A 22,141-nucleotide genomic window follows, 5' to 3' on the forward strand; every position below is an offset into this window, starting at 1 on the left:
ATCCTGTTCTTTTTAAATTCTTAGCAACCCCAACTGCTTCCAGCTCAACAACTGTTAGTAATGATGATCACCCTTTAGTTTGAAATTAATTGAATTTCCACACCGGTAGTCACTGACAGGTTCTCCACTGAGGCTACTAGAAGTCAAGCCCTCAAATCCCTTGCAGATAATTTAAAGATATGATAAAAAATATGTAATTATATATATACATATATATATACACACACACACACACATATACATATATATAGTTATTACAGGTTTGGGATTTCTGGCCCTGATAGATACTAGGGAAGGGGAATTCCTTTCAATATGGGGGATTGTTTGCTGCCTGTGAGGTCAATAACAGTGTAAGTGAAATAATACGTGAAATCTGGATTTGAATGCACGAAGCGTGCTCAAGGGGTGACGCTTTTGGTAAAGATTTGAAAGTAAATGGTCCTTCACGACCTCGCGGCGTCCTTCCTTGGAATGGAGCGGCCCCATACTAAAACTGAAAACAACCTCCCCGCACCTGCACCGCCTCCAGCAAGGCCAAACGGAGGGGGCGGGCTTTAACTTTTTTGCCTGCTGATTGGCTACCTGCAGCGGCTGCCTCCGATGATTGGTCGCTGGCGCGAGGGACGCCGGGACTGGCACGCGGTACCGGCCATCGGATCCAAAAGGCGGTGGCGATGGAGGCAGAAGCGTCGACGGCTTGGCTCTCCCAGCCTTCCTCTATGGGGAGGAAGGGTCGGCCCTGGGAAGCTGCTGATATTCAGTGCATTCGGTGTGGAAGAAGGGTGACCAGAGCCTCCGGTGAGCAGTCCGAGGGTCAGCCCCGCGTCCCCGCGTCCAATGCGGAGGCGTAGAGACAGAATGAGGCCGGCGGAGGGTGGGAGTCATCTGGGGTGATGGGGGCCGGGGCTGACGTGGAAACCGTCCCACAGGCCCCTCGTCGCCGGCAGCCCGCCCCCAGAGGGCCGCGGCGACGCCTGGTGGCCAGTTGAAGGGGACGTCGCACCTCCCGTCTTGGTCTCAGCCTGCGCCCCGTTTCTCCCCTCCTCTCACCGAGTCTCCGACCCGACGGTGTGTGAGCTCCCCTGAGCACCGGTTCGAAACGTCCCCAGGCTCACGAAAGAATCGTTGTAAAAATTTAGTCCATTTTCTTGTGGTCAGGAAGTAATGACACTTGATTTTCTTTTGTAGTTTTGTTGTAGAAGCGACAAGTAGACCCCTGAAATGTTCCTGAATTAAACAGATACTGGGAATTTTATTTGGTGGAGGGAGGAAAATTATTGCTCAGTTTCGTGTAAAGCATTGTTTGGAAAATGATACTTTTATGCATCTTGTTTTTCTGTACGTCAAGGGGAAAAAAAATACCCCGCCCTCTTAGTATTGATCTGCTAATTTACTTCATTTTTTTTCTGTATACAAGATCTTTATTTTACTATGTATCTTAGACTTTATATTTTAGAGCAGTTTTAGATTCACATTGATCTGCTTAGATTCTCCTCAAGTGAAAACATTTAATGTAATTTAAAATGTCTCAGAGTGCTGAAAAGTCTTATTACCCTGCGTAACTGTTTAATGTTTGTACTTTCAAAGTGAGTCATTCAATCAGTTTTCATAGTCCCTTCTAGATGGACTCCGTTTAGGAGACATGAACGTGTGTAGAGAAAGTTGGCTGGTTGTGTTTCCTGGTGGAGAGCCGAGACTCTGGGTTTTGGGTTTTGACTGTTCCTGTTACATAGAAAATCTACACTGTTTGAAGGAAATAAGTGTTACAAAATAGTTTTAGAACAAGACTTTTTATAATAACTGGTTTTTCCAAGCATGTGTGTTGCAGTGCTTAGAAATAGTCAATTGGAAAGATGGTGGTTATGAATTCTGTGTTTTGTGAGCTGTTAACACACCAAAAATTGTTTTGACTTGTACAATATAAGACATTTTATAAAGATAAAGCAGTTAAACGGTTTTTATTTCCCTGGTAATATCATCTCTGAAATTTAAATAGAGCTTGAAAACGTAGGTTGGTTGTAAGCAAGTTTCAGGTATTTCAGTTGGCAGAAAAACTGTAAAGCTTTTTTTTTAATCAAAAGAATGCAATTATATATAAATCAGCAAGAACATTACTTTTTTGCTAGTGGAAGATGACTGGTTTTATCTAGTTTTTTTTCCCTTTCCTTTTTTTCTTGCAAAGTGTCTTTTAAAATAACATCCTTTTGAAGTTACAGAGAGCTAAAACAAATATGTTTATTATGCCTCATATTCTACTTAGAGCGTTAAAATCCTGTTATTAGGTTTACAATGAAGATTATGGTATTTCCCTCTTAAATGCTATGTTTGTGAAAATGATCTTTAGGTTGTTTGTGTGTGTGACAGTAGTAGCATCTGGCTTCTGTACTTGCCAGTGTCTTACTTAGAGCCTTGTATGAGGGGGGTTTTGCCAGTGTCTTATATCTGCCCTTCCTGTCCGCTTCACAGGATGGGAAATATAAATTAGTAGAGGGCATTGTGATCAAGTAGAAACAACATTGCAGTTGGAAACTGCAGTACTTTGTACCAAAAACTATCTAAATTAATGCAAACAATATTATATAGCTCTGCCTGGTTTTTCTGATTTTTGTCCCTAGTTCTGACTTGTATAGTTTCTCCTGACTTTTGTTTAATAGGTCATCCATTTCTAACTAAACTTGGTATCTTTTCCTGTACGATAGAATCTTCTTTAATTTTGCCCTCTGATTAATGCTGCACATTCAATGTTAACAAACTGTGAGAAGGTTAATTCACAATTTCATCAATAGGTAAACACCATGAACTTAAATGTGGACATGATTTTTGTGAACTGTGCTTATTAGTAACCGAAGAGTACAGCAAAATTATATGCCCTGCTTGTGAGGTAAGTTTTATCATTTTTCATATCGAATACATTATGTTAACAGTAAAAATGTTAGCAAAGTAAAACATAATTCTAGTTAGAAACTTTAGAGTTGTATTTTTGTTGCTGAGTCTTTAAGCCAAGAAGCCTAACAAAAGATAAAGATTTTCCCATCCATTTAATAATTGTTCAAAATGATCAAGAAGAATACAAGGTTAAAAAGAAAAACCCACAAAGAATACAAGGTTATAGTTACATACCTTGTGAGAGCCTACATACATATTTTGACTCTTTGGAAACATCCATGGGAAATTGCCTCTTTTTAAATAAAGTATATTCCTTTCAAGTCTCTGCCCTTCTTTCCTACACCAATACCTCGCAAGCAAATTTTGAACTCCACCTTCCCCTCAATCTTTGTGTGTCACTAAATTACATTTTTAGAGATGTCATAGTATAAAAAGAGAAGCAATACAGTGGCCTAAAGTTAATGTTAATTTCAGAAGCACTAAAAATAGTACAGTTGCACTAGGACTAAAATCTATGGACCAATAATAATGAGGACAAAGGATTTAAAATAAAAGTTAATGAATGTCATTTGCATTTACTGCAAATACAAATGTAGCTAAACATAGTGTTTTTCTGGAAAGTTGTCTTAATCTTGAAATTTTTAATGCCCCACTTGAGAGATCAGATGATAAGGACTTGTATTTATTGTTTTCTATGGTAGTGTGGCAGACACTATGGAGGCAAGACACCTGGAATGCAGTCCTAATTCTGTCATAGTAAGATTGAGTTTCTTCATTTGTCAGATGGAAATAATACCTGCTTTTCTTATCTCATGGGATTGTAAGAGTCAAATCTGAATTATGTAAAAGTTCTCTACAAGCTTAAAGACCTAAAATATGTGTCATAGTTGACCCTTGATTATTTAGGTGTGGATTAACTGGTTTGCAGGTTAAACATGGTAAAAATACATACATATATACACATATGTGTATACACACATATGTGTATATATGTACATAGGGTGCCAAAAAAAATGTATACACATTTTAAGAAAGGAAAAAACTATTAGAATTGTAATAATATATACTGATAACACAAGACGAATACGAGTCATGTATATACATTTTTTGACACCCCCGGTATATGTATACACATATATGTACATATATGTATACATATATACACATGTGTACACATGTGTATACGTGTATACATATATACATATATATGTGTGTCTATATGCATATATAGTGTATAAATGTGTGAAAGTTTTAATCGTAGCAGAAACATTTACATATTAGAAGATGTCTGTTTTGGAATCACATACTTTACCAATTGTGTCCTTCATGGTGGGGAATTCTTTTCCGTTCCTTTCCTGACAGTAGATTCCTCAGATGTTGGCTGGCTGCATAGTTACGACCAGCGGGGAGCCTTTGTGTTTGTAATGGAGGGAGGGTCCCTGACAGATTTCATCTTGAGATGTGTAAGGAAGAAGGGAATGGAAGGAGCTGGAACTGTTTCTGCCCATGCCCATCCTGTTGTAATATTCAAAAGCAGACAGATTTATTAGAACAGTAACTTTTGCCTTTTTTTGGCAAATGATTTCATTTAGTCTTAAATCATTATACTTGTATTATTTTGGATAACATCTATACAAATGTTTAGAGTGTGTTTACACATACTGGTTTTGATTTTAAGGTTGTGATAAATCTATTTTGTGATAAATATCATTTTGACTCTTTCTGACTCTTTCTTTGGGATACGGATGATTTGCCCCATCCTCCTCATTTTTTCCCTTTCCCCCTCTTCTCAGGTAATTGACAAGGAATTATATTTAGATTCTTCAGACACTAAGCTGGTTGCTATATAAAGGAGTCCTTCAAGAAACCTTTCTGAAATTATCACTCGTACTAATTTTTAAAGTTTATAAGAGAGATTGGAAGAATTAATATAAATTAGTGAAAAGTCTGAATTTATAGAATACTTGAGGAATGTAGTTTATTACTTTTAATTTATGTATATTCTCTAAAAAGTATGTGTTCAGTGAAGTAAGATTTAAGTACCTGTATTTGCGTTAAACTTATATTTATAATCTATAATGTTGAAAGCCTGGATAATTCTGTTTATTTTACACTTAAGCCTAAAATGATTCCATTTGGGATTAAGGGTATGCTTTTGTTTATTTCTGAGTTTGGGTGAATACTCTGGACTTATCTATATCAGCCTTTATCTTTCATAGTTGTGTGGTGTTGTTTTTTTAATAATATCCCTTCACTGCTTTTGATTGTTATTAACGTTTTGTGTCTTTTTAAAATAATAACCATTCTGTAATTTTGCACAGCAAGATGGGGGATTTTGTTCCAAATAGGATCATACTTAAGTATCATTCAGAAATACTGACCTCTTTTTGATCTTTTGGACCAAAAATATATTATGCATGAGGAAAAGAGAAGTCATCCAGTTAACAGATAATTAATATGTTTTAAAATCCCATGTGGATTGGAAATGTTAACATACAAATTGAAAATGTAAACTGGTAGAAAATACAGATAATTGTATAATCTTAGACAGGGAAGTCTTGTTAAACGAATCAATGAAGTCAGAAACCAAAGAAAAAATTCTGGTTAAATCTGACCACATTTTTTTCATTTACAAGTAACAAAAACAAACACACCACCATAAATAAACCTTAAATGACAAACTGGAGGGGGGTGGCAGAAGAAAGCTTTACTCGGAAATGGCAACCCAAAGGGTGATAAATGAGGCATATAGAAATCAAGGTTTTAGTGCTTAATTTGGAGGGGGTGTCTTAAAATAACATTTGGTCCAGTGTGATTTGTTAAAAGTAATACTTTGCCCTTAATTTAGTAAGACAGGGCTATCTTTGGTACATCACACTTAAAACTTCGACACAACATCCTCTTCCCTACCAAAGATGCATATTTAAGTAGAAGACCATAGCATTTAGTTGTCTGCTTTATTTCTCTTAGCAACACTAACTTATTCTCCTGAGAGTCTCCTCCATTACTTTTTTTAAAAAGATTTTATTGGGGAAGGGGAACAGGACTTTATTGGGGAACAGTGTGTACTTCCAGGATTTTTTCCAAGTCAAGTTGTCCTTTTAATTGTAGCGGTGGAGTGCACAGTTCAGCTCTAGGTCCAGTTGCAGGGGGCGCAGCCCACCATCCCTAGTGGGAGTCGAGGAGTCGAACTGGCAACCTTGTGGTTGAGAGCCCACTGGCCCATGTGGGAATCAAACTGGCAGCCTTCGGCGTTAGGAAAACGGAGCTCCAACCGCCTGAGCCACCGGGCCCGCCCTCCATTACTTTTAATGGCTGCATAATAAGCCCTTGTACATAAGTGCTGTAATTCTTAACCAATCCCTTCATTATAAACATTTAGGTGGTTTTCAAAAATTTTCACTATATTTTTACACAATTCTTCAAACCTGCCCCTACCAAAATAACTCCATCAGCAAGTTCTGTTAATTTCTAGCTCCAAAACAAATCCATATTTCAATTTGTCATATTTATTTTAATGTTTGATGGGCAAAAAATGGGTATCTCCTTTTTTTAAATTGAATTTCCCTGACTAGTGAAATTGAGCAACTTTTCACATGTTGACTTCTCAGCTCCCTTTCTGGGAAGCTCTTGAACAGATCCTTTGAGATGCTTTGCATATTTTCCTTTTGAATTGTCTTCCTAACTTGTGGGACTATTTCATGTGATAGGGATGTTAACACTTTGTCTTGTGTATCTCAACTGTTTTCTCCCAATCTTTCACTTTCAGTTCTTTTTGTTACGTGTAACCATTTAGAAATGCTTTCCTTCTTTAGTTCCTCCCCCCCTTTTTAAGGTTTCTATGTTTTCTTTGATTAGGCAGACCTTCTTATCTCAGAGTTGTGTGTGTGTGTGTGTGTGTGTGTATTTAAATACTTATATCGTGTTTTTCAAAAAAAAGTACGTATTTAATCCTTTCATAATATTCATATGTGATGTAAGATGGGTGTCCACCTTTCTCATACTCTTTATTGAATAATCCTTCCTCTATTTAATTGAAAGGTCACTTGTATTCTGTATCAAGTTCCCATATATGTATGTGGATCTGTTTCAGGGCTCTATTCTATGCCTCTATTGTACTGGTACCATAGTATTTTAATTACAGTAGCTTTATTATCTGGTGGGATAAATCTCTACTGAATGATTTGTTAAAATTATAGTAATTCTTGCATATTTTCCGTGTGAACTTTAGAATTGTATTTTATATTAGATGTATTTTAGAATATTAAATTTTTGTCTCCAGGAACCTGACACGATTCTCCATTTATTCAGTTCTTGTTTTATGATCCCCAATAAATTATTTGGTTTTCTTTTCTTAGAGTTTATATTTTTCTTATTAAATTTATTCCTAAGTGTTTTGCTAGAGTTTTGAACGTACCTTATGGTAGAATCAAGTTTTAGTTAATTTAATGTTCTGTTTAATTAATAGTTGCCAAATTACCAATTTCTTGAAAAATAGCAATAAGATAAAACATGATCGATGTACAATTTTTTCTTTGATTTAAAAAGTATTTAAGGATTTTTAAGGCTATTATCAACTTTATGAATTGCACACTAGTTGTTTGAATTCTCGATAAACAGAATTCATGAATGACTTTCTGTTTTTGTTTTTAATCTTATTTTGTCCTAAGGTTGCAACAACTATAAATATGAGACAAGGACACTACCCAGTTGATGGATGTATTCAAGAAGATTCCTTTATGGAAAAACCACAGCCTAAAAAGTATGTTCTGTGTATTTAGCAACTTTTTAAGGGTTAAAGAACCTTCTTATTAATTCACTGGGACCCTACTCAGATGGCAATTACAATTTTGTATGACTTAACATTTTAAAAATATTTAACATGATAGTAAATTATGTAGGAATTAAAATAAACACAGGATACCCTCAAGAAGCAGTCTCATTTGGAACTTTTCAGTTTTGTTAATGGCACCAAGCATCTATAGATCACCCTAGTTCTTCGTTCTCACTCATTTTACCTCCTGCAGATTCTAACTTCCCAGTGTCTCCTGTGTTCATAATGTATCTTTTATTTGTACTACCCTATTTAATTCTCTTTTGCCTGCCTTCTTAGCACTTCCAGACTCTTCTCTGTTCTGTGGTTCTTCACTGCCTATCCAAATAAAATCCAAAATTCTTTAGACTAGTGTTCGAGGCTTTTCACATGATTGCTGCAGCTTCTCTGTCCAGACTTAAATGTGTGCCTAGAAACCCAAAGAATAGATATAATTATTTCTTTGGATAGTAAAACCACTTAGCTAAAGTCTGGCGGCCGGTTACTGACACAACCAGAAGTAGAAGTCAGGTTTATTGAACGCCAGTATTTCTCCCAACTTCTATATTTGTAATCTACCAGTCATTTCCTCCACAAGCTCTGTGTAGAGTGATTAGAATACATTTTTTTTTTTTTTTTTTAAGAATAAATCTTTAGTAATCTTTCTGACTCCATGTGAGTCAGTGGCCATGCAAATTTGAAACTGATAGAGGAGTCTAGCAGATGACATAGTGGGTGAGATAAGTAGACTGAGTTTAACAATGGTAAGGATTATGGCAGTTGGAAGAAGGTTTACTCCCTCCAAAGGAGACAGCCCCTACTGGCTGCAGCCAGTTGTGGCCGTTAAGACCGATCCATCGTTTCCTGATCTCCTTTTTTTTTTCTCAAGAGAAAATAGAGATCTGAACTTCTATGTGAAATTTTCTGACTTTTTAACCATCATGCAAATCAAATCTGATTGTACTCTTGTCTAGATATGTACAATACCTGGTATGGCTACAGAGTGAAATTTCACTTTCAGAAGTACATGAGTCCATTTTTAGCACCCCCAAATTTTTCCAAGTTAACCATTCTTTAAATTAAATTTTCCATGTCAAGTATCCTTATGTTAGGAATTTCTGTTTCAGCAGAGTTTTGTTTAAAACGGTTGTAAATTTTAAATAGAAGGATCCCTTGATAATATATTTTCTTCCTGATTTATCTTTAATATGTTGAAGTAAATTGAATATGGACTCCTCAGGGTTAATGCACTCACATATGTTTTTAAGAACATGAATGTTCATTTTTCAAAGTAATTGAATGTTTAAAAATTAGTCTCTTGTGTCTCTCTATGAGAGTAACATTTAAGCATCATAGTTTCTTCTATAAATTGTCACAGGCTTATGATTAACTTATTCAGCAAACACTAAGTGCTTACTGTGTGCTAGCCAACATTGGGATAGAAAGATAAAAACAGGCAAAAACTCGAGTATCTATAGACACAAAATGGAACTTTTCCCTTGCAAATTTATGTAATAAATTCATTACCTTTTTGTAAATTATCCAGGCCTGTAAGTACATTTTTTTAATAGCTGACATTTAAGTGTGTAAGTACTTACTTTAATTGAGCTTAAGACAGTTCAGTGATGATATCAACATCTCTACCAAAAACTATCAGGTAAGGAGAGGTGATTAGGTGATTAGGAAAAATACAATTTTTACTGTACGCTATTTGTAGAGATTTGTTAAGAAGTTGATTAAAATTAAGTTTTATATGAAAGCATATTTAGTCATGGTTTCCCACTCTTTGCTTATCATAGGTGATTGAGAGCTCAGTGTATGTGTTCTTACAAGTCATCATATGAATTATTGGCTTTATTTATTTTTTTCCCCCTTCTTCCGCCTCCCCCCACCCCCACTCCTGTTCAAACGTTGTTTCTCAGTCTAGTTGTGTAGGACACAGCTCCCTGGCCCATGTTGGTATTATGAGCCTTGCCTCCCCCCCCCCCCCTTTGAGGCAGCCGGTCCCCAGTTGTCCGTCGGCGGCTCAGAGCTGCCCATGGCAACTCTCACTGGCTGCTCTGCCGGCTACTCACAGCAGCCCAGCTCCAGGAAGAACCATGTTCACAGTCTTAGCGGTGAATTATTTTTGATAGAGGGTAAAAAAATCAGAATAGAAGGTTAAAGCCGTTAATGGTGGTATTTCAAATAATGTACTTGACATTTTTCAGGATAAAGAATTGTTCTCAAGACTTGAAAAAGACTGCTGATCAGCAAACTACTGGTTTAGAACATTCATCATCCACACACAGGACTGTTTTGAACTCATCAGCTGTTATGGCGGTATGAAAACTGTCATTTATAAAGTAACATGAAGCCAAACTTTTATATTTTGTCTCTGGTAGCTTAACTTTCCTTTCAAGGCTCCTATAATTATAGATTATTTTCAAAGCTTAAAGGTAAGAGGTAAACTACATTTCTTACTTGAACCTCTTTTTTTAATTCTAAACTATGATTGAACAATTGTCTTTTCTTCCCGAGGCAGCCTATTCTACCTTGGACCAACTCTCTTAGTGCTCTTGATATTTATTTATATGTGGTTTCTTCTCTTTGAACCTAGTTTTGAGTCTGAATTACATGAAACTTGTATAAAGTACAAGTTTCTAACTCTAAGTGTGATGTTTCCATCCAAAAGGCCTAATAGCATTTGTTGTTGATGATGATGATATTGTTGTTGAAAGAGTGAATTTTATCTCTTACTACATCTGATAACTTTGAATAATGTATTTTAAAGTTTAAGATTAGAAACAGAACAAACTCTAAAATGCTGATAAGTGAAATATTGTCTTGTTAAGGAGATCTTTAGTGGGCTAAGGGAGGAGAGAGAGCACTTAATATTGCTATCTTTTGCTTCAAGTTTCGATCTTAACAGCCAAATTACATTTTTTCCCTTCATCTGTTAATTTTTGCATGTGTACATTTATTACCATGATAAATTTTTCAAGATAGTTTTAAATTTCAAAATGGTTACAGGACATAATCTCATTTTTTCAAAAAGATATCTAAAATCTGGAATGTTATAACGAAAACTCTAAAATGTTAATTATTTTTAAACTCTAGGTAAGAAGGATTAACAATGTTATTTTTCTACCTTGTTTTCAGCTTTCTATAGTGGGTCTGTGTTGCTTTTGTAACCAAACTGATAGCTTGATGTTTTTGCGACTATTATATCTAAGCATCTATTTTTATATTTTATATTTGTGTATGATCCCCTTCCCCTTCATAGGAGACTAAAACTGCAGAAGAAATTGATGAAGCATTGAAGGTAGCAGGCAATAATTTTGAACAATTAAGTATTGCTGTGAAAGTAAGCATTTTTAATGATTAAATTCTCATAAATGAGGGCATGTTCTCTTTAAATGTGTATATTTGGATGTATTATCACTGAAGTTAGAGCTAAGCACTGAGTTAATTAAGCGTGGTAATCTAATGACAGAGAAACATACAACAGAATGGAAAACCCCCATGGTCTTGTGGCATGGAGCTAGCAGCCTAGTAACATTGGAGCTCTATCAAGGAACCATGATTTCTTCTTGCTCTGAGCTGAATTTTGTCTCAGAAGCATTGCAGATCTTCTAACATTGCTCATTATTTGGCTGTATATCCTTACACAAAGAGTCTTAACTCTCTTTTCTCCTGTACCCCATCTCTCAAAAGAGAATCACTGATTTGGTGACAAACAACAAGCAACAACAAATTTACAACCAACGCGGTCAAAAGGTTATAGCTGATATGGGAGTTAAGACTTCAACATAAGAATTTGGGAGGGGGAAACAAAATTGAACCCGTAACAATATGTCCTTCAGCACCACCACCCTGCCCCAGATGCATGCAAAATACATTCACCCCATCTCAACTTAGTCTTAACCTATTTTAGCATCAACTCTATGTCTAAAATCGTATCTAAATATATTCTAAATCAGGTATGGGTGAGACCCAGGGTATGATTCATCCTGGGCCAAATCCCTCTTTAACAGTGAATCTGTGAAACAAGGTAATAAATTATTTGCTTCTAAAATACATTGGGCAGGGATAGGATAGACATTCCCATTCCAGAAGGGAGAAATGGAAAGGAGAAAAGGGTTCACAGATCTCAAGCAACCATTCTGTGTTTAGAAATGCAGAGAAGTATATGGAATACTTAATATTAAAAAAAAATACTTAAAATGTTACTTTTTAAATTTAAGGAATGCTGCCAAAGAAAATTCAGCTATTTAAAATGACTTGTTTGCTGTAATAATAAAAAGGGATAAGAAAGATGTTTGGAAAACTTGTTAGACTTTCTAGGCCTTTTTGCCAATTTATCCGTAGACAGTGCCCACAGAGGTGTGACCTTGCTGACAAGTACCAGGATTTAAAGTTGAACCTTGTGATTTACTCCATTTTTATCATCTAATCTCCTCTTGTGCTATTATTTTGAAAAGTTCAAAAAGTACTTTTATTTTGTAAATTATGTTGAATAGTACAATTTCTACAAAATAAAAATGCAAAATTAGTATTATGTTCTTCCCAGAGGCTTGAACACATACACGATCAAACACAAGTGGAGTCAGTCAGTCTTTTAGAGGTTCTGGAGAAACAGTTTGATCAACTTTTTACTTCTCTTGATTCCAGGTAATAACTTAAAAATATAGACTCAATGAAACTGAAGTTCTAACAATAACATGTCATTGTATTTCTTTGTATAGAATGAAGTAATGAGTAATTTTTAAACAAGTTTGGAAGATAATGGGTGGTCTCTACAGGCTGATGTTTACAGCTTCAAAATAAGGAACAATTTGTACATTTTTTTATTATTCAGTCTATTTGCTTTCTTGTCCCAAAGCTAACTGTTAAAATGAACAGGCTTCTTTCTTAAAGCAGCACAGAAAATTATTTGCAAACTTTGAATCTGTGTTGTAGAATTTAGCTTACTTGGGAAAACGCAAACATTTTCTTATATGTATTTCCATCATTTTTTTCGTAAATTTATTTGCATCAGAGCAAATAATACTCTGATACTTTCTAATACTTATTTCTAAACAAATACCATACAGTTATATATTTATCACTTGTTAAAAAACTCTTCGATATGTATGATCTGTAATGATCTTAATCACATTCTACACTTGAAGAAATAAGATTGTAAAAGTTCTGACATGCCCAAAGAATATATTAGTAGTGAATGGTACTTGTCCTTTTGATTCCTAGTTCTTTTAGGCACAATACACTATCCGTGAATCAGTTGATATTCTTTACTCTTACATGTTGATGCGATCTCACATGTGGTCTTTAATTAGAATATTTAAGTGATGGGTAATGTGCATGAATTTATTTTACAGTTTTTACAGTGGTAAAACATATATAATAAAGTTTACCTTTTTTATATGGTAACTTTAACTTTCTGAAGAAACACCAAGTTGTTGTCTACTGTGGCTACACATTTACTTTCCCACCAGCAGTGTACAGGGTTGTTCCACTTTCTCCACATCCTCCCCAGCAGTGTTATTTTCTGTTTTTTTCTTTTCTTTTTGATAATCACACTCTAATGGGAATGAAGTAGTATCTCATTGTGATTTTGATTTGCATTTTCCTAATGACTGGTTATGTTGAGTACCTTTTCATGCGCTTATTTACTGGCCATTTGTATACTTCTTTGGGGGAATGTGTATTCAATTCCTTTGCCTATTTTTTTGTTTGTTTGTTTGTTTTTAATTTTTACTATTTTTATTCCCATCCCTCCACCCCCTCCTCTTTGGCCACCATCAGCTTGTTCTCTATATCTATGGATCTGTTTCTGTTTTGGTTATTCATTTACTTTGTATTTTTAGATTCTACATGTAAGTGAGATCATAAGGTATGTGTTTTTCTCTGACTTATTTCACTTAGCATAATGTTATCGCAAGTGGCAAGATTTCATTCTTTTTTTATGTTTGAATTACATTCTATTTTGCGTGTGTGTACGTACGTACGTCTGTACCACATCTCCTTTATCCATTCATATATTGATGGATGTCTAGGTTGCATCATATCTTGGTGCAGTGAACATGGAGGTGCATAGATCTTTTCAAATTAGTGTTTTTGTTTTCTTCAGATAAACACCTAGAAGTGGAATTGCTGGATTGTATGGCAGTTGTATTTTTAATTTTTTGAGGACTCCCCATACTGTTTTCCACAGTGGCTGCACCAATTTGCAGTCCCACCTACTGTACAAGGTTTTTCCACATCCTTGCCAGCACTTGTTTGTTGACTTATTGATAATAGCCATTCTGATAGGTGTGAAGTGGTATCTCACTGGTTTTTATTTGCTTTTCCCTGATGATGAGTGATGTTGAGCATCTTTTTATATGTCTGTTGGCCATCTGTATGTCCTCTTGGGAGAAATGTCTATTCAGATCATCTGTTCATTTTTTAATTGGAGTGTTTGGTTTTATTGGTGTTAAGTTGTATGAGTGCCCATTTTTGAATTGGATTATTTATTTTGTTCTTGGATTGTAGGCATTCTTTATATATTATTGGTACTATTCTTGTATCAGATACATCATTTTCAGATATTTTCCCCCTTCTATGAGCTGCCTTTTCACTCTCTTGATAGCAGTATTTGATCCACAGAAGTTACCGATAAAATCCAACTTATCTTTTGTTGCCTATGCTTTTGGTGTCATATCTAAGAAATCATTGCCGAATCTAATATGAAGCTTTTCCCCTATTTTTAAAAATAATTTTATTGTTTTGGCTCTTATATTTAGGTCTTTGATTCATTTTGAGTTAGTTTTTGTATGTGGTATAAGGGAAGGGTCCAACTTCATTCTTTTCCATTTAGATGTCCAATTTTCTAGCACTATTTGTTGAAAAGACAGTCTTTTCTTCATTGAATGGTCTTGGTACGCTTGTCAAAACTCAGTTGACAGTATATGTGAATGTTTATTTCTGGGCTCTCTATTTTATTCCATTGGTCTATCTGTCCTTATGCCAGTAGCACACTGTTTTGATTACTATAGCTTTGTAGCAAGTTTTGAAATCAGGATGTGTAAGTCCTCCAACTTGGTTCTTTTTCAAGATTGTTTGGTCAGTTTGGGGTCCCTTGAGATTCCATATGACTTTCAGGATGGGTTTTTCTTTCTTTTTTTTTAAAATTAAAGCTTATTGGGGTGACAATTGTTAGTAAAGTTACATAGATTTCAGGTGTACAGTTCTGTAATACATCATCTATATATATCACGTTGTGTGTTCACCACCCAGAGTCAGTTCTCTTTCTATCACCATGTATTTGATCAGGATGGGTTTTTCTATTTTGCATGAAATGTCATTGGGATTTTGATGGGGATTGCATTGAATTGTAGATTGCTTTGGGTGGTATTGACCCATGAACATGAGATATTTTTCCTTTTATTTCTTTCAGCAAGGTTGTATAATTTACAATAAGAGTACAAGTCTGCTGCCTCCTTTGTTAAATTTATTCCTAAGTATAATCCTTTTCTATTTTAAAGGAATTGTTTTCTTAATTTCCTTTTTAGAGTGTTTGTTGTTAGTGTATAGAAATGCGTCTGATTTCTGTATTGATTTCATATCCTACATCTTTGCTGAATTCCTTTATTAGATCTACTGGTATTTTTATGGCATTTTTAGGGTGTTATACATATAAGATCATGTCATCTGCAAAAATATAATTTTACTTCTTTTCTAATTTGGGTGCTTTTTCTTTTTGTTGCCTAATTTCTGTTGCTAGAACTTACAATAATATGTTAAAGAGCAATGGCAAAAGCATACATCCTCATCTTGTTCCTGATCTTAGAAGAAAAGCTGTTAGTCTACCATCTAGTGTAATGTTACCTGTGAGTTTTTCATATATAGCCTTTATTATGTTAATGTAGTTTCCTTCAATTCCTAGTTTCTTGAATTTTTTTATCATGAAAGTATGTTGAAATATGTCAGATCCTTTTCCTGCATCTTTTGAGAGGATCATGTGGGGGTTTTTACTTCTTTCTTTAATGTGTATAACATTAGTTGATTTTTGTATGTTGAATCATCCTTGTATTCCAGGAATAAATCCCACTTGGTCATGATGTGTTATCCTGTTAATTTGCTGCTGAATTCAGTTTGGTAGAATTTTGTTGAGGATTTTGCATCAGTACTCAGATATTGGTCTGTAGTTTTTTTTTTTTCTTTTGTGGTATCTTCATGCAGCTGTGGTAATGCTGGCCTCATAGAATGCATTAGGAAGTATTTCTGCCCCTTCAATCTTTTGAAAGGGTTTGTGGAAGATTGGTATTAATTTTTTATTAAACATTTGGTAGAATTCACCAGTGAAAACCATCTAGTTCAAGGCTTTTCTTTGTTGGGAGATGTTTTTTTATACCTATTCAATCTCCTTACTTGTTATTGGTCTGTTCAGATTTTCTATTTCTTCCTGATTCAGTCTTGGTAGATGGTGCGTTTCTAAAAATCTGTCCATTTGAACTAGGTTATCCTATTTCTTGGCATACAGTTGTTCATTGTGTTCTCTTCTAATCTTTTTCATTTCTGTAAAATTGGTTATCGTGCCCATTTTCTTTCTGATTTACTAAATTGATTCTTCTCTTTTTTTGCTTTCCTAGTCAATGTACCTAACGAGCTGTCCATTTTGATATTTTCATAGAATCAACATTTGGTTTCATTGATTTTTCTCTATTTTTTTCTATTCTCTATATCCTATCTTCACTCTAATATTTATCATACCTCCCTTCTAACTTTGGATTTAGGTGGTTCTTTTTCTAGTTCCTAGGATATAAAGTTTGGTTGTTGGTTTGCCATCTCTTTTTTTAATAGAGTTTACAGTTACATATTAACCTTTTAGCTCTGCTTTCACTGCTTCCCATACATTTTGATATTTTTAGGGTTTTTTGTTTTAATTTGTTTCAAGGTATTTTCCTAGTGATTTTTTCTTAACCTATCTGTGTTTAGGAGTATGTTAATTTCCACATATTTATAAATTTTCTAGTTTTCTTCTGTTACTGATTTCTAGTTTCATTCCATTGTGACCAGAAAAGATAATTTGTATGCTTTCTGTCTTTTAAAATTTATTGACTTATTTGTCCTAACACATGGTCTAATCTGGAGATGTTCCACGTATGCTTGAGGAAAATGTGTATTCGCTGTTGGGTGGAGTGTTCTCTATATGTCTGTTAGGTCTAGTTGGTTTATAATATTGTTTAAGTAGTTTATTTCATGATTGATATTCTGTATGGTTTTTCTATCCATTATTGGAAGTAGGATATTGAAGTCTCACCTATTATTGTGGAACTCTGCTTCTCCCTTTAATTTTGACAGTGTTTGCTTCGCTTTAATTCTGTCAGTGTTTGCTTCATATATTTTGGAACTCTTATATTTGGTGCATATGTATGTGTTGTAACTGTTATATCTTTCTGGTGAATTGACCCTTTATCAATATAACGTCCTTCTTTGTCTCTTGTAACAGTTTTTGACTTAAAGTCTATAAAGTCTATTTTGTGTGATTATTAATATTGCCACCCTAGCTCTCTTTTGGTTACTATCTGCATAGAGTATATTTTTCCATTCTTTCATACGTTCTTTTATGTATGTCTTTAGATCTAAAGTAAATTTCTTGTAGACCCAAATATATGCTATCATTTTTTAAAATCTGATTTTGTACTCTCTTTTGATTCAGAAGTTTAATCCATTTACATTTAAAGTAATTACTGATAAAGAAGGACTTACCTACTTTTTCCATGCTGTTTTCATTGTCTTACAGCTTTTTCTGCCATTTATTTCCTGTATTACTATCTTCCTTCCTTTTTACCTTTTTTCTTTTTTGTAGTGACAAATTTTCATTCTCTTCTCATTTCTTTTTGGCATATTCTAGAGTTTCTTTGTGGTTATCATGGGTATTACGGGTATTACATACAGTTATAGCACTGTATTTCAAATTGATACTAATTTAACTGAATTGCGTATAAAAAGTCTACTCCTTTACATCTCCCTCTATTTTATTTTGTTGACACAATTGCATCTTTATACATTGTGTACCCATTAACATAGATTTATAGTCATTTTATGTATTTGTCCTTTAAATCCTATAGAAGAGAAAAAGTGGAGTTGTAAACCAAAATTACAATCACACTAGATTTTATATTTGCCCATTTACCTAAAGGTATTTACCTTTACCATAGATATTTATTTTTGTATGGCTCTGAGTTACTGAGCTTTCTTTTATTCTAACCGAAAGGACTCTATTTGGCATTTCTTGTAGAACATGGATGTTGGTGATGACCTCCTTTAGCTTTTACCTGAGAATGTTTTAATTGTTCCCTCAATTTTTTTGAAGGATGGTTTTGCTGGGTACAAAATTCTTAGGTAATGCTGGCTTCATAGAATGCATTAGAAAAGGGTTTTTTCCTTTCAACGCTTGAACTATGTCACCTCACTGCCTTCTGGCCTCCAAGGTTTCTGGTGAGAAATCAACTGATAATCTTACTGAGGATCCCTTTCATGTGACAAATTGCGTGTTTCTCTTGGCACTTTCAAGATTCTCTGTGTCTTTTGACAGTTTGATTATATTGTGTCTCAATGTGGAGCATCTGGGTTTATTCTATCTACTTAGATTTCTTTGAGTTCTTGGATTTGTAAATTCATGTATTTTATCTAATTTTGGAAGTTTTTAGCAGTTATTTCTTCAGATAATCACTCTGTACCTCTCTCTTCTCCTTTTGGGACTCCCATAGTGCATATGTTGGTCCTCTTGAAGGGTATCCCTAAAGTCCCTTAGGCTCTGTGTACTCCTCTTCATTCTTTGTTCTATCTGTTCCTCAGACTCAGTAACTTCAATTGTCCTATCCTCAAGTTTACTGATTTTTATTGTTGCTCAAATCTGTAGTTGAAACTCTGTAGTGAATTTATTTCAGTTATTGTACTCTTGAGCACTGGATTTTCTGTTGGTTCCTTTTTATAATTTCTGACTCTGTTGGTATTCACATTTTGGTCCCTCGTTTTTCTGATTTCCTTTGTATGCTTTGTTGAAAATTGGGTCCCCCCCCCCACGCCCTACCCCCTAGTCATTGCAAACTGGCTCTTTGCTGAGGCAGCCCTTCACTGAGTAGCTGAGCATGCTCTGAGCCTTGGGACAGCCTGAGGTGAAAGCTTACAGAATTCCCAGGTCTTGTGAGCATATGTTATACCTGGGTCTGAGTGTTGCTTTTTGGATTCTCTTGTATGTATGGCTGTTTGTAAATGTCTTATTTTCCCTAAGAGTCTTCTAAGCTTCTCCTCTGAGCCTTAAATGGTCTGTTGTATGTCGTTGCCTGCAATCTCTTGCCCAGGTGTCTACAGCTATTGGTCTATTTTCAGCCTTCTCAAGCTGTGCCCATTGCTTCTCACTGCCTGAGCTCCAAATTAGGTGAAACAGACTCGTTCTTTAAGCAGCCCCCAGGCAAATTAGAACATTGAAAATAAAGTCTGCTGTCCTCCCTCTGGTTTGAGAGAAAGAATTGGGAACTGTGCCCCACTGCCTTCAGACCCGTACTGTGCCACACCAAGGAGGGGGCTAGGCAAGGAGAAGTAAAACCCATAACATTTCCTACTGTTTTGAGTGTGGCTTTTTATTGATTGGGCCTTTGTTTGGTTGCTGTATATCTTTGTCTATTTTCCAGAGTTCTTAGAAGATTATTTAAACCATTTTTTTTTTGCATGTTTTTGACATCTCTGTTGGGGAACGAGGGTTTAAAATTTTCTGGTCTGCCATTTTGCTGACATCATCAAATAAGCATGAGTTTTTAGGAACCATACTAGAACTTGTCAAAATGATCAGTTTTTTACCCTAAAGAAATGACTTTCAGAGGTTATATGAGCAATTACTAAAAGGTTTTTGTGATACATCTTCAGTGTGGCAAAATCTTTCTGAGGCCAGATTTGACTTTGAGGAAATAATGAAAGACGTTGGATGAATAAAATGAGTGAGTTAGACGCTACAATTTTTGATACAAAAATTTTTAATTGCCATCATAGGGTAATTCCACCATAAGTTCAGAAAAGATTTTAAGTAATGAGGTAAAAGTAATGAAGGAATAATTATGTAGCCTTCCTAAGTGATTACTTTGAAGGTTATAGTTAATTGACACCCAAGTTCTGGTTTGGTGACGTCTCTTTTTAAATATCATTTCATATTCATATAATTTGTATCTGTTGATGGAAATTTAAAAATATACAGGTAGATCCTGTTAAGCGATGAATACAGATATGTCAATGTAATGGCACAGGTGACTGCAATTAGAGAGGATTTCTATTTTGGGTGGAATCATCTAGGGTCTGTGTTAACCTTGTAATTCTGTGACAGCTGTATCTAGGATATAACTATAACCTGCAAAATTGACTTTTTCTCTACTTATACATGTATAGCTTTCAATTATAATACATTTCAGTTCAATTGAATGCTTCATTTAACCATGTTAAGTTCATTAACCAGTGAAATTACCCTTTTGATACTGTTATTAATGTAAATCCACTTTCATGTAAATGCTTACAAAATTCGTCAAATAACTTTGTGATCTTATTTGAAGGAAAAAGAACTTGTGTGAAGAAGTAGTAAAAAATACAGATGATTATTTATCAAATGTAATAATGGCTAAAAACTACCTTGAAGAGAAAAAAAAAGATTTGGGTGCAGCTATGAAGATTGCAAGAGAGTTAAAATCAGCACCTTCTCTAAGGACTTATTGTGACTTGAATCAGGTAATTTTAATAGTTCATAATGTGAATTATTTCTGAGGTAGCTTATTTTACATGTTTTTGAATATGATGTTTAAGAGTTATAATAAAAATACGTTTTTCAGATTATCTTGTATTGGCGTCAATTTAGAATTCTTAGCTGTTTGAATTCTAAGACAAACATCAATAAATTTGTTCAGCATTTTATTATTAAATTATTTACTACTTAGGGTAATGGTATAGTAAGGTTTTTATAACACATGATCTGAGAACAAGTAGGATGACATTGAGTTGAAAGTTGATGTTTCTAGGACACTTGAATAAAAAATCAGGACAAATAAGGGTAGCAAACTAAAGGAGACTTGTTTTCATAAGCAATTTAGTTATGACTTTCAACTCTTGACTTAAAAACTTAATTCAAGATCCCATTCAAGTTTTTTCTTTTCCCCACCTGCCTCCCCAGGTCAAGAGACAAGGTGCTTTAACTATGTCCCAATCATGTGCCCAGGGAATAGAGTTGGGTAAAAATGGAGAAACATATTTCTTTTGAGATCATTTGGCAGGATAGGGTTAACCATGGATCCTCTTTGCTAATTTCTACCTTGCTCCCTTGAGGAATAGATCATACTCTGTCTTTGAATCATCAGGGCTTCATTTTCCTCAGGTAATCAGATGTTTGGACTGAACTGAGGTATGAAATAAAAGCCATTGGTTTACCTGCTTCCAAAGTCTCTAACTTTAAATGAAAGAAGAGTTTGCCGCTGTCTTACTTGGCCAGACCTCCTTCCAACAGTAGTTCTAAAAAGAATAATAGTCATTTCTTGTGTGTTCCACATGAGGCATTAGGAGGTGGAAAAAAGTGGTAAATTTGGTCTTTAGTTAGCCTCGTTAGGAAGATGTGGCAAAACAAAGAGAGAAACATTTGAGGACAGCGATGCAGGTGCAAAATGAATCTGGTCAGAATTTCCTCTGATCATGTATTAACTATATCTCATTTGTTACCTGTGTCTGTTGTTGTTACCTGTTAAACATGTCTCCAAAAGATACTGAATTTCCTTCTGTGGGGAAAAAGTCATAAAAACTTATTTGCATCCCTTTTTTTGAGTGTCTAAAATCAAACCTGAATACTTTAATTAGTGAAATACTTAAAGGGTATAGTTTTTCTTCTAAAATCTTATTCTGTTTCAACAATATTTATTAAAATATAAAATTCACATGTGAGTGACACTTTTCTTTTGATTTCAGATTATCCGGACTTTGAAGTTAACGTTTGAGAGTGAATTGTCACAAGTTAGCACTCTAAAACTAAGGAACTCTCCCAGGTAAATAAGTTATAATTCAGGAGAACATAACAATTAAATATAAAAATGTATTAGAGCCTAGGCTTACTAAAATAGCAAGCAATTATAAAATGGAAATTTGGGTCACAAATGTTTTCCAAGTTAGCAACCAAATTAAAATAAGTGTAATTTATGATAAATAAGAAAGTTATTTAAATGTCTTTTAGAGTTTTTATGTCTGCAACTGATTTTTATTTAGAGAAAGTAATAAAGTTGTATTAGAACATTTACTTACATGCTAGTGTTTTATTTTAGGTTGAATATGAATTGCAGTGAGATCATCTGTATGTTTAACAGTATGGTAAAGATTAAATCTGAGGACTCAACAAAGTAAGTATTTATAAGAATGACAATGTACCATTAGTGTCTGACAGGGCCTAAGAGA

General features: G+C 34.7%; 1 protein-coding gene across 1 annotated transcript in view; it reads left to right on the forward strand.

Moving 5' to 3' along the window:
- The first annotated feature begins 657 nt into the window (after positions 1-657).
- The window catches only part of RNF17 (ring finger protein 17), a 91,478-nt gene continuing 69,994 nt past the window's right edge, over positions 658-22,141 (forward strand). Inside the window, exons 1-9 of the mRNA XM_074331570.1 lie at positions 658-798; positions 2,787-2,881; positions 7,557-7,648; positions 9,910-10,021; positions 10,965-11,045; positions 12,252-12,352; positions 20,269-20,440; positions 21,662-21,738; positions 22,012-22,086. Of these exons, the coding sequence (XP_074187671.1) occupies positions 675-798; positions 2,787-2,881; positions 7,557-7,648; positions 9,910-10,021; positions 10,965-11,045; positions 12,252-12,352; positions 20,269-20,440; positions 21,662-21,738; positions 22,012-22,086 (929 nt within the window). The 5' untranslated portion in view covers positions 658-674. The remainder of the gene's footprint in view (positions 799-2,786; positions 2,882-7,556; positions 7,649-9,909; positions 10,022-10,964; positions 11,046-12,251; positions 12,353-20,268; positions 20,441-21,661; positions 21,739-22,011; positions 22,087-22,141) is intronic.

Source organism: Rhinolophus sinicus, linkage group LG04, assembly GCF_036562045.2.
Source record: "Rhinolophus sinicus isolate RSC01 linkage group LG04, ASM3656204v1, whole genome shotgun sequence".
Classification (NCBI taxonomy): Eukaryota; Metazoa; Chordata; class Mammalia; order Chiroptera; family Rhinolophidae; genus Rhinolophus; species Rhinolophus sinicus.